This window comes from Lygodium microphyllum, chromosome 7, assembly GCF_053477565.2.
Source record: "Lygodium microphyllum isolate KBCC chromosome 7, Lygodium_microphyllum_v1.1.10, whole genome shotgun sequence".
Classification (NCBI taxonomy): domain Eukaryota; kingdom Viridiplantae; phylum Streptophyta; class Polypodiopsida; order Schizaeales; family Lygodiaceae; genus Lygodium; species Lygodium microphyllum.
The window spans coordinates 18,364,181-18,376,261 of record NC_141141.1 but is presented as its reverse complement, the minus strand read 5'-3'; the positions used below and the strand labels follow the sequence as shown (position 1 = coordinate 18,376,261).

At 39.3% G+C, this 12,081-nt stretch overlaps 1 protein-coding gene across 6 annotated transcripts; it reads left to right on the top strand.

The window, feature by feature from the left end:
- Window positions 1-1,759: 1,759 nt before the first annotated feature.
- LOC148033225 (splicing factor U2af small subunit B-like) lies at window positions 1,760-4,488 on the top strand. Of its 6 annotated transcripts, XM_087681116.1 has the most exons (7): window positions 1,761-2,101; window positions 2,718-2,804; window positions 2,904-2,985; window positions 3,067-3,193; window positions 3,271-3,684; window positions 3,765-3,783; window positions 4,170-4,488. In XM_087681116.1, the coding sequence occupies exons 1-5, from the start codon at window positions 1,865-1,867 to the stop codon at window positions 3,656-3,658; spliced, it is 921 nt and encodes a 306-aa protein (XP_087537242.1). In that variant the 5' UTR covers window positions 1,761-1,864; the 3' UTR covers window positions 3,659-3,684; window positions 3,765-3,783; window positions 4,170-4,488. The 6 variants fall into 6 exon arrangements, with proteins under 6 accessions (XP_087537240.1, XP_087537242.1, XP_087537241.1 ...); XM_087681114.1 differs by lacking the exon at window positions 3,765-3,783 and having other exon boundaries at window positions 1,760-2,101; window positions 3,271-3,680; window positions 3,784-4,488; XM_087681115.1 differs by lacking the exon at window positions 3,765-3,783 and having other exon boundaries at window positions 3,271-3,680.
- The last annotated feature ends 7,593 nt before the right edge of the window (window positions 4,489-12,081 follow it).

Genomic DNA, 12,081 nt, shown 5'->3' with positions numbered 1-12,081 from the left:
GCATAGAGAAGGTAGTGCTTTTGTCCCATAGGCATAGTTGGACTGCAAAGACTGAGAGAGCACCTAGAGAGAGCATATAAAGAAGGTCAAGGCTCTCATTTATCTTAATCTCTTGGCTTAATGTGAAATTGAATTTGACCTCTCAACTTAACATGAAATCAGACTCTCACTAAGTTTATGGCAACATATATAACTTACATTGTGTGTGTGTGTAAATCAATGTATATATATTAATACGCGCGTGTGTGTGTATAGAGTTAAAAATACATTAATGTATCCATAATATTTATATTAGAAATATATAAATATAAATATTAATTATATGAATATGTATATTATATTAATATATTATCAATATATAAGATACATGTATATATATTACACACACATATAAACGTGTTAATAATATATGTGAATTATTATAATTATTTAAATATTTATATGTATATACTTAATATAAATATTAAATACTATTTATAATATATGTATTATTATAGCTATATATAATATGTATGCTATTATATTAGTATTATTATATGCTTGTGTGTGAACCTCCACCAAACTTAATTCCCCACCTAAAAAGATTAATCTCCCTAAGTTTTGATGCCCTCTCCCCTATGCTGCCAAAACTCAAGTTGTGACCCCATAGCCCCTGAAATGCCAAACCAGAACCCTAGCTCTTCCCAAAATGATAATCAATCTCTCAAACCTAGCTATCCCATCCAACAACCCTAGCTTCCTTCTCCCGTCGATTCTAACCTCGAATGTTGGACCCCCTGACTTGACCTCTACATGAACCTTAATCACCTACTAAGGACTTGTACCCATCGAGGCCAGGTTTCAAACTAGGTTCAGAATTGGTTTGAAAACCTATGAGTTTCCATGACATGTGGAATCACAAGTGAATGTTGGTTCACAGTTTCTTTCAGCCATGGATGGCCTGTAAAAATTGACAACTAGTAGAAGCTTTAATGTGTTGAAAATGACATTTTATTCGATTACAGTCTTTGATGTTGTTAAAAAATATTTATATATTAAAACCCTATCACATGTGCAACATAAGTTTCGAAGCGGTTTCGAACCATCAAGGTGGTGGGAATACGTTCCAAATACTTAATGCTCCCCTTAATTCTCTAAACAAACATAGCATATATAAAATATGATAGTTCGTAGAAATATATAAGTTGACAAACATAATGCAATCAAATACCATAGAGAATTGTTTGTAAATTTAAAAAAATTTACGATTTTGTTTTCAATGGTTGATGGCTGTGTCTTTGCATATGTGCGCGCGTGTGTGCGCTTGTGAGAAGGAAGAAAAATAAGTAACTTTGTATATAGTTTATGGGTTGCCAAATTCATGCAATGTTAGTATCTTACCACATGAAATATGCACCTTCGAACCTTGATACGAAGCATTGACAGAACACTAGCGCGAAGTGTAGAAAGAATTTGGGTACAAAAAGTGCCTAGTGTTTCTTATATCAACCTTCTATGAACCCTCTTGCTACACGAGATGTGCTTCCAAACCCCAAAAACATTGATGCAAAGTGTTGGTGTGAAGTGTCGAGAAAATCCAGGTGTAGACCACCTAGTAAAGATGAAGGTGAAACTTTTTCTGCTTCACACCGGGAAAACATCAACACGAAGTGCTGGTGTGAAGCACCAATAAAATCTAGCTAGGTGGAACTTTTGATGCACGAGTGAGAATGTAGAAACACTAAACTTCTTAGCGTCACCACGATGACATTTACCATGGAGTTTAAAAGGGCTCTAGTCTTTTACACTCACGCTCTCTCACTGACTCAGAGTCACCCTTTGTTTTGGATTTAGAAGAAGGAAGAAGGAAGAAGAAGAAGAAGACATGGCTGAGCATCTGGCCTCCATCTTTGGCACCGAGAAAGACAGGGTCAATTGCCCTTTCTACTTCAAGATCGGGGCCTGTCGCCATGGCGATCGCTGCTCCCGCCTCCACAACAGGCCGACCATCAGTCCCACGCTTCTCTTCTCTAACATGTACCAAAGGCCTGACTATGTCACCCCTGGTGTCGACTTGCAGAGCCAGAACATCGATCCTCGGAAGGTCCAGGAGCACTTTGAGGTATATGTGTGTATGTCTCTCTTTCCATCTCCTTTTTTGTCGAGTTTTAGTTTGCTCTAGTCGCGTTTGCTCCGAGTCGCGTTGCCAGAACAAGCACGTATCATATTCCTTGTGTGTTCTTTGAATTCTTAGTCATGTTTTGCTCCATTTCAGCAGTGGTTTTTACCAAGCATATCCATTGTACTTAATTGAACTCTCAGTCACATTTTGCTCCATTACAGCACCGATTTTAAAATAAAGTTTTAGTCGTATTTTGCTCCATTACAGCACTGCCTTTTACACGGTCTATCCAATGCAGTTAATAGAGCTTTTAATCCCGTTTTTCTCCATCACAGCACTGGTTTTTATGATCCATTTTATTTAATTGAACTCTTAGTGACATTTTTCTTGGAATCACTCAGTGAGAGATGCGTAGTTTGCAAGCTCATTTTGACATCTTCATTGTATAGGGATCAGCACACAGTATTTCAATTCATAGTGTCTGGTCGCTGTGCTTTTGTTTTTGAAATTTTCATATTCATATGCTAACTCCTATGCATCTGGCTGACATGGCAGTTTGTACTCCTGACTTTTTTCTATGGGGCTTCTGTGTCAAAATACCTATATCAACGTACAGGACTTCTATGAGGACATTTTTGAGGAACTAAGCAAATATGGGGAGCTTGAAAGCTTGAATGTATGCGACAACCTTGCAGATCACATGGTATATTGTTTTCCACAGTTCTGAAGTTTTGACAGCATGTATTGTCTATATTAAAGGTTTTCTTTCTTGTGATTACTTAGCTCATACGTTGATGTACAGGTTGGCAATGTGTATGCTCAATTTCGGGAGGAAGAACAGGCTGCAGCAGCTTTGCAAGGGATGACAGGAAGGTTTTATGCTGGTAATGGATCCTACACGCGCATCAACTTTGGTTTTTTGCATTTATTGAGATCTTTCGTACTCAAGCATGACAGTTTGGCAGGGCGTCCAATCATAGTGGACTTTTCTCCTGTAACCGACTTCAGGGAAGCTACTTGCAGGCAATATGAGGAGAATACTTGTAATCGTGGGGGTTACTGTAACTTCATGCATCTGAAGAAAACAAGCAGGTTGGTTTGTTTGTAAATGTCTTCTTCCGCTTGTGACTGCTTTTGAGGTTCTGATGGAGTTTCCACAAACAATTCAGGGAACTGCGAAGAAAGCTTTTTGGCAGTTACAGGAGGCATAGCCGGAGTCACAGCCGTAGTCGTAGTAGAAGTCGAAGCCCTCATAGAGATTATGACAGGCGAGAAAGATATTATGATGACTATCCTCCTCAGGGTGGTCGAGGGCACAGGCATGGCAGTGATGTGGATGGTCGCCGGTTTGACCGTAGCAATGACCGAAGACATCGAAGAAGGGATGATGAAAGAGGAAACAGCCCTGCTACCCAGCAACGAAGCCCCTCTGGACACAGAAACAGAAGCCCTGTGAGAGAAGGCAGTGCTGAGCGCAGAGCGAAGATAGAGCAGTGGAATAGAGAACGTGAGGCACAGCAATCTAGAGTGTACGACAATTCAAATGGAGGATATTAGTAGTGGATTCTGATTTCTCTCTGTAGGTAATGTTGCCTTGATTTTTTTCTGGCACAGTCAGGAGGGCATTCACTCTGCATAAGCTGGCTACTGATGTAGCTCACAGGTAGTTTGATTTTGTGCAGGTGTGCAGGTTGACGATGCTGTGCTCTGCAGTCTGAATTTTAGTTTTTGGCTTGTTTGCTTGTGCCTGTATGCATCTGCATGAGAAGTATGCTTGTTTATGCATCTGCAAGCAGACAGTTTTTGTGGAAGGTATTTGGTGTTTTGTTGTCAGCAGCTAAGTTAGAGAGCAATAGGTTTGTCATGCAGGTGGTGTGAGCTAGCTTGGATGGTTGTGATCAAGAAATGCACTAGTAGCACTTACGTACTTTCTACTGCTATACTCAGTATTCTCCATTCTTGTTCAGTTTAGGAACTTTCCTGCATGTGTGGATTGTGCAGGTCTCAGGGTTCCCACAGTGTGATGGGATACTGCACTGTCTCTTGCTGACTCTACTGTTGTTTACAGGTGTATTGCAAGTTTACCTTCCAAGTGCTATCTGATAGGCGTGTGGGCACGGGTCAGGTTGCAGGTGGCTGTTAGCTGCTGTTATTTTCCTCCAGTTTGAAGACATGCAGGGGACCATTGGAGATGCTGTTTGGTTGCTTTTAATGTGGCATGTTTTGCAGGATACTGTGTGTATGAATCTGCCTGGTCCTTCACCTCTCTCTGCAATGCATCATGTTGGCTCTTAATGCAGGTTTTGGTGCAGGTGCAACATAAGGTAGATCTGATGGATCAAACAGGTGGTGTTTATTTTGGATGGGACATGGAAGCTTAAAACTAACATTTCAACTTATTTGTGAGTGCAAGAATCTGTTTTGTACGGTGCTGAATATTCATGCAATCTCCTGGGTGAGAAAGGTCCGAATATTTTCTGAGAGCTGCAGTGTGCCCATTTGTATGGACTTGGATTGTGCAGTATGTTCGAACCATGTAAAATTTGAGCTTTCCTTATCTAGTCATGATCAGTTTTGGGATGCATTCTAGCACTGTTGGTCTTTTAGCTTATAAATTCAGTAGATAGCTTGGTATTGTGATAGGATACCTTCAAGTTGTGTTAAGGGTTAATGTGCCACAGGGTCCATTTCCATGTAGGTGCCAAAGGTACACTTCTGTCCAGTTCCAGCTGATTCAAGGATTCAATATAATCTATAAACTGCATGGCCTACTCGTAGGCATCAGATGTTTGATCTTTTGCAGGTTTCATGTATGTACTTGTTGATTGTGCATGCAAATCCTCGTGCTTAAAACAAGCGGCCTTATGCAATCAAGCCATGAGTTAGCCCTATTGTGGATGGATGGGAAGTTTGTAAGTGCTTGTTCATCCTCGTTAGAATGAAAGCTACATTATGGATGGAGTGATTGTATCCTGCCTGCTTTAGTTTAGCAAGTTTGAGTGAGGTATGTAGGTGCATGTGCTCCCTAGTGAGGTATGTCTTTTATGGTGGATATGGGTGGTGTTATAGCACAATGATTTGAGTTTATGTGGAGACTTTGATGAATGTGACAATGTGAGTGGATGGACCTCAAAGGACAAGCAAGCCTAGATGATTAAGCATGGATTGGGTGTAGGGTGGCTTAATGGAATGGGCCTCTAAGTAAGTAGGTGTCATTATGGGTGGGCCCTAGTGACTTGATCACTATGGGAACAAAGAGAAGTGCATTTTTGTTCATGTATAATTGGCAAAATTGGAGAGGATATTTATGGTGCATTGGGAGAATTTGTTAGGCTTCAACAATAAACAACTACCAACATGCACAAATGATGATCTTGGTGTCAAGAATATTTGTTAGGTTTGAACAATAGGAACTACCAAATTTGCAGGGAATATCAATGGATGATTTTGTAATTTAAGGGTGAGAATCTACCCTTTCCAAAGCTTTCTTTTTGGGTCTTGGTGTGCTAGCTTTTAGAATCACATTTTATTTATTTAGTTTCAAATTGTGCATAGTTGATTGCATGATGTGTGTCAAATTATTGACCTTATGTTCCTATACAACTAAAAGCTCTTGCTTATTCTCTCTTAACAAGCAAAATATAGAACTTGTGGCAAGTCATTCATCAATACATTGTAGGCATTTTGCAATATGATAAACTCATTATAGTTACCAAAATCTTTTTTGTTTAGAGACTTGGAATGTTGACAAGTAGACATTGATAAGGTGGATAAACATCAAATGATGAAGAAATGGATAGTTAGATGGATTGGTCAAGCGACCAAAATTGCAAGGTGGGAAAATCACTAGGCTCACCAAAAGGTCGAAACATTGGGAAAGGTGAAGTTACAAAAAAACATATCATTGTATAGTGATTTGACGAAAGGTGGAATGTTGGTTGAGTACCACTTGTAGGACTAAAATTACAAGGATGTGCAAATAGAAGGTTGAATTATAGGGAAAGATCATGATAGTAGTAATGCTCAAGTGAGTGACTTGACAAAGAGGTAAAATTTCAAGTTAAAATATTTATATTCCCTACAACTTTGTAATAAGTTGAGGGAAGCAATTTACATGTGAAGGATTTTGCATGTTAGTGTGATAGTAGCACAATCTTGAAGTCTCCATCATCATAACTTTAAAATTTTATAAGGAGAGGAAGCATAACTTAAATATGGTACAATAATGAGGAGAATACATATACCACACTTAAAATACTACAGTAGATACCCCTTGGAAGTGACATAGTGACAAAGAGTTGGTAGTGATGGTATATAGATTAGTTAATCTCTCTTGCAAAGGCTCTTAATATGATGATAATGCATCTCAATGTGCTTAGTGCAATCATAGAACATTAGGTTCTACACAACTATCAATGTGCTTTGATTGTCCTTGAAGATGGTAATGGGAGATGGTTGTCCAACATGTACATTGGCCAAATGATATGTAAGCAAAATGCACTTGATTTTGAAGTTATGAAAGCAGTCATATACTTAGCTTCATAACTAGCAGTGGCCATAGTTGGCTATTTCTTACTCTAACAATTATATGTATTAGTTACTAAATATGAAGCAAAAACCATTTGTGGTGGATATATGTGTTTACTAGCCCACTTAGAATTTGAGAAAGTATGTAGATTTGTTCATAATGATATTTTGTAATAAAATACCTCAAGATGTTGAGTATCATTTAAGTAGCAAAAGATATGCTTCATTACTTGTCAATGCTTGGTGTTAGAGCAAAGTATAAATTTGCTTATCTATGATTTTACAAATTGAATATTAGGCTTTGTAATGCATATAGAAATCAAGCATCCAACAATCCATTGATATGAAGAGATATCAAAGTATACTTTAGCATTATGAAGGCTCAACTTGAAACTTGTCTTTGTAGGAGTAGTAATAGGGTTGCAATACTTAATATTAAATCTTTGCATCAATGTATTGATATACTTTGTTTAGTAGAAAACAATGCCTTCATCACAATGCTTAATATAGCGATCCAAATAATGATTTAATAAGTATAAATTTAACATGTTAAAAATAAATTTGAAGTAGGCTTAAAAAAGAATGCAAGTGAGCAACAAATCGTTGTTTGCCATGTCAATCATTATATGGAGCGATATATTACAACACTTTGGTATAATGCTTGTTTAGCATATAAGATGTGCATGAAATAGTCTTATGCTAGAAACCATGTAGCAAAGCTTGAACTTTGATCATGTCATCTCCATGAGAGATCTATTCTTTCTCTGAACAACACTACTTTGTTGAGATGTAAATAGCATTGTACATTGGTGTTCTATCCCATGTTCGGTTAAAAATGCATTAAACTCTTTAAATATATGCTCCTTTTCTCAATTAGGAGAATGTTCACTTTAGATTTTGATAAATGGTTAATCATTCATGTAAACTATTTGAAGTACAATATCTCTTTGACTTTGGAGAAATTACCAATAAAAGTCTAATTGCCAAAATATTGTGTTTACATTCAATTATAAATATCATAGTGTACAAATTATAATTTGTAAATAACTCTCATTGAACTATTTTTTAAAAGGAAGCATGCTGTATTTTATTCAATATGTAGTGCTTACAAATGTGTGTTACATTTTCTCCTCTTCCCTCTCATCCTCATTTCATTGTGCTTGTAAATAAACACAATCTAATAATTTTGAAAGTACATATTCATCATGAACATCAAATATCAATCGACTTCCATTGCTAGGGTTTGAAATTGGTGATTCCTAACAAAGTTTAGGACTGAACCATGGAAGCATGCTAGCTCAGTCCTAAACTTTGTTTGGCACATCCTCAAGTATTATAGGTTGATAATAAAAAATTGTATTCCCTGCTGCAAAAGTACAAATCATTCTTATTGACATTGTATTGTGGGAAAAAAAGAACCACGAGTCATGCTTGTTTACCGATAGTTGCCACACGTCCTCTGGCACAACTAGTCTGTGTTCTTGCATTCTTTCCTTACCTACATAGGGACACACATCACTATTAACATCATATAATGATAGAATGTTTTAAAGCTCTGACATCATCCAATCACGACATGTGTGAAATTCACGAGCATCGTTTCTTTACCTCTTTGCACATGAGCCACGTCCGATAATATGACCTCAAATCCAAGTTACTCAATTTTTCCACCCTCTTCACGGTAACAAATATTATTGTTGTTACTTTGGTGATGAACAAGAATTACGTGCCTTCACATCATGAGTTTTGCGCAAAAGCAAGCTTACCATATTCACACTATAATACATGTGTCAATTTGATGTGATGCCTCACTACTTCTCGTCGTTGTCATGCATCTCTCTATAGCGGTGTGTAAGGTAATACTCTCGACTGCAAGATCTAGAAGAACTTGATGTATCCTTCTATCCATGTCAATGACACGAACCTCCATGATGGTGCCTTCCATTGTAATCTGCTCTTTAGTGGTATCAATCAAGGGGTCTATATGGTTTGGTGGTTACAATTCATATTCAAGGAAATATTTTCACTACAAGGACACGAGATGTCTTGGCTATATTACTTCAAATCATGAAACCTTTTGGGTGTGGAGAAACCAAATTAATTGGTGATGAGGGTTGATCTTTGCTTGGCCTCTCTTCAATGATTTTAGATATACGTTTGCTCTTCTGTTTTCTTCTTTTAGTAACCGCACTACAAGTATCAGTTTCCTATGAATCCATCACAGTCTCTTTATTAGGAGACAACAAAGTGCAATATACTCCTAAGAATGCAACTCATTTTACTTACCATGCCTCTGGATCCTTGTGTCTCTTGTATTTGATTTTTCCTTGAGTATTTTTGGTACAAACCCTTCTCATTAGAGGGGTATTTACCTTCTAGATAGTCGAGGAAAATAGGGCATCTTTGATATACCTCCTCATCCCACTCTTACTCTATTTGGTAATCCTCATACATGCATTGATCCTCCTGCAAGTTTGCCTAGTCCTCACATTCTCCTGGAAAAGTTTGTATAGCCCCCCTCTCCATCTGCCCGTACATGAACCTGACTTGCAAAGTCACCATTACATTTCTGGAATGGATTGGCGAGATAGCACCTCATACATGCTACTAAAGAAGGATATTGTGAATTACCTATACAGAAGCCTCCATGCTACCAACTTTGTGGACTTTTGCGACTCTTCATTTGGCTTGAAATCATGGAAGACAATGTGAAACATTTGCTCTCCATGTTTTCTCTTTATCTCCTGGGTCGTGTATTGGAATAAAAAATTGTGTTCCACTCGAGTGTTATAGTAGTCCTCCCAACTCAAAAGCAATGGGTCGTATATTGGAATAAAAAATCGTGTTCCACTCGAGTGTTATAGTAGTCCTCCCAACTCAAAAGAAATCTCTTTTCGCCATCTTGCAACATGGCCCAAAAGATCTCTTATCTTACCCAACTTCGAAGCGGTGCATTTCCATCTACTTGAATTAAAGTTATGTCATTTAATAGCAATTTGTCAAACTTATGATGCACATAATTTAGACGAACAGGAATAACCTACGTTTAGTCATGCTTGTAATATTTCCCCTCCCTCCCGCTGTATGACCCTCCCTCCTAACTAAACAAAATTTTTGTTAATTGAAAAAAAAAGGAATAAATTCCCCCTACTCACGCCACCAATTGGCGGATGGGTTGCCATGTGTCAATGGGGCGGGGGGCTGCCGTGAGTCAATGGGGGGGACTGCCACGTGTCATCGGAGGGGGGGGACTTCCATTGATGACGTGCGGTAGGGGGGAGCTCCGAGACGACATGGGAAGGGGGGGAAACGAATACTCCCTCTTCCCCTCCCCCATTCTTTGCATGGCGGCAGCCATCCAGCTGGCCGCCCTGTTGGGAGTGGGGGGGGGGGGGGGGCTCCATCCCTTACCCAACCCCCCCCCCCCCCCCCCCCCCCCCCCCCCCCCATAAAAGGGCCCTTGGGAGTTGAAAGGAGAGAGGGAGGATCGTTGTTGTCCGATTGGTGATGAGAGATAATAGAAAAGGGAGAGAGAGTGTGTGTGAGAGAAAAGAGAGAGAGAGAGAGTAAGAGAAAAAAAAGAGTGTGTGTGTGAGAGAAAAGAGAGAGTAAGAGAAAAGATAGAGAGAGAGGGAGGGAAAATTTCCCCTTTTTTGAAGGCCTCCAAGCTTACCCTTCTTTTTTCCCCCTCTGAGAGGAATCCCATGGACAATTTCCTTTCGCAAGGAATCAACTCTCTTGAAGCTTGGGTGCGTAGCTGTGAAGCAAAAGCCAAATTATATGATGCCTCCCAAGCGAAGTAAGGTCCAATCGAGTGCGAATCCCGCTTCAACTGATGGAGCTATGGGTCAAGGAACCGCAACGCTTGGTAACTAGGTGCGTCCCATTAATCCTACCTTGATGGGAGCCCTTAAGAACTAGACCAACTTCATTGGGAAGGGAGAAATATTGGCAAAAGTCTATGATAACTAACCATCATTTAGGTTGCATCATTCTATCATGTTGGAAATTGTGTTTTATTGCACTTTGGCATGTTTTGAATGAATAAATTGCACGAAAGATTTTGCATTCATGCACACTAAAAAAATCAAGGACCTTATTGATTGGGTTTGTTGTGCTTTAGATTATGCACTAGCATTGGCATGCTTGAAGGTACTGAAAAATGGGTTGTTAGGACGCTTACACATATTTGTTATTAAGCGGAAATCATACTTTTTTGCATCGCGAAATTTGTGAAATTGGAAAGCTAGGAGTAAAGGCTTGAATTAAGTACGTGAGGATCGTGAGTTGCTATGATAACGGTTAAGTATATTTTGGTTATTGCAATATTAAGCCAGGTATTAGGCTCTTATAAACCTTTAGAGGGAAGTGGTTTGCTTTTGCATTAGGCCTGATAACTTCACGTCCCTCACTCAAAAGAAAAATACAAGTCTCTATTTATGTTTTGCATAAGTGCATCGAAATGAATTCCCAAAAGCAAAAGCCCGTATTGCATCATCGTCTTAGGAAGGACACACATCTAGATTGCGTGGCAGCATGGTCAGTTTCAATTGCGTTGCTAGGGATTCATCTTAAAGATAGCCATAAGTCACGCATATGAAATGCTAAAATTGCCCAGGGCCGTTCAATAAAATGAACCCTATATATACAAGGATAGGGCTTAACTTGACTTATTAGGTATTTAAAAGGAAGTGAACCAAACTACTAGGAGGACCCTGAGACAAGTGAAACACTCTTTGGTCTCTGTCCTACATCTAGCCTCGACAAAGTCAAACAACATTGATGATATCACCCTTAACCATGACACAACTCAATGTTAATACAAGAAAAAATCGGGTGTCATTTTCCAAGGCCAGAACCCTGGAACAAAGACTAGCAAGCTAGGACAACTACCACCCTAGAACTATAGGATATAGATCCAATTGCATAATTGCTCGCTCCTATCACACAAGAGTGGGGTCGGAAAGAAAGTATTGCCTAACCCTCAGAGGATATTGGAAATTGCCACCAAGGCAAGAAGGACAAACACTAAGCGTCAAGGGAGGGACCCCACCTTAGCAGATGTCCCGAGCACTCACTTGCACCCTTGTTTGTGCTTGTAAATTTAGGAACACTAATTATAAAAAGGATTGTGTGACCCCAAACTCATAAAAGAAATGGGAATAATGAATCAGGTTGAACTTTTGGAGGGTGCACCAAACCACCCCTTGCTGGCCGCCAACCCTAGCCAAGGGGGTTCCAACTAGTCATGACGGGAACGTGGATCGAACCCGCCATGAGAGGTCTCACCGTGGATTGGTTTGATTGTAGGAGGATGCTTGGATGCCAAGGGGGGACTCTGGCTGTAAACTCCCTGCCTCTGGGTCCTACTCAAACGATCAGTGTGACTCGAGATAGATTCTCAAGGGCCCCTTGTTACTAGTGCAAGGCAGAAACTTGGTGGAAATAAAGTG

Bases quoted from the DNA above. Each gene is read 5' to 3' on its own strand.
- LOC148033225 (XM_087681114.1), top strand. From the start codon at position 1,865: ATGGCTGAGCATCTGGCCTCCATCTTTGGCACCGAGAAAGACAGGGTC. The intron at 2,102-2,717 runs GTATATGTGTGT...ATCAACGTACAG, and splicing joins AGGTCCAGGAGCACTTTGAG to GACTTCTATGAGGACATTTT. The intron at 3,194-3,270 runs GTTGGTTTGTTT...CAAACAATTCAG, and splicing joins CATCTGAAGAAAACAAGCAG to GGAACTGCGAAGAAAGCTTT.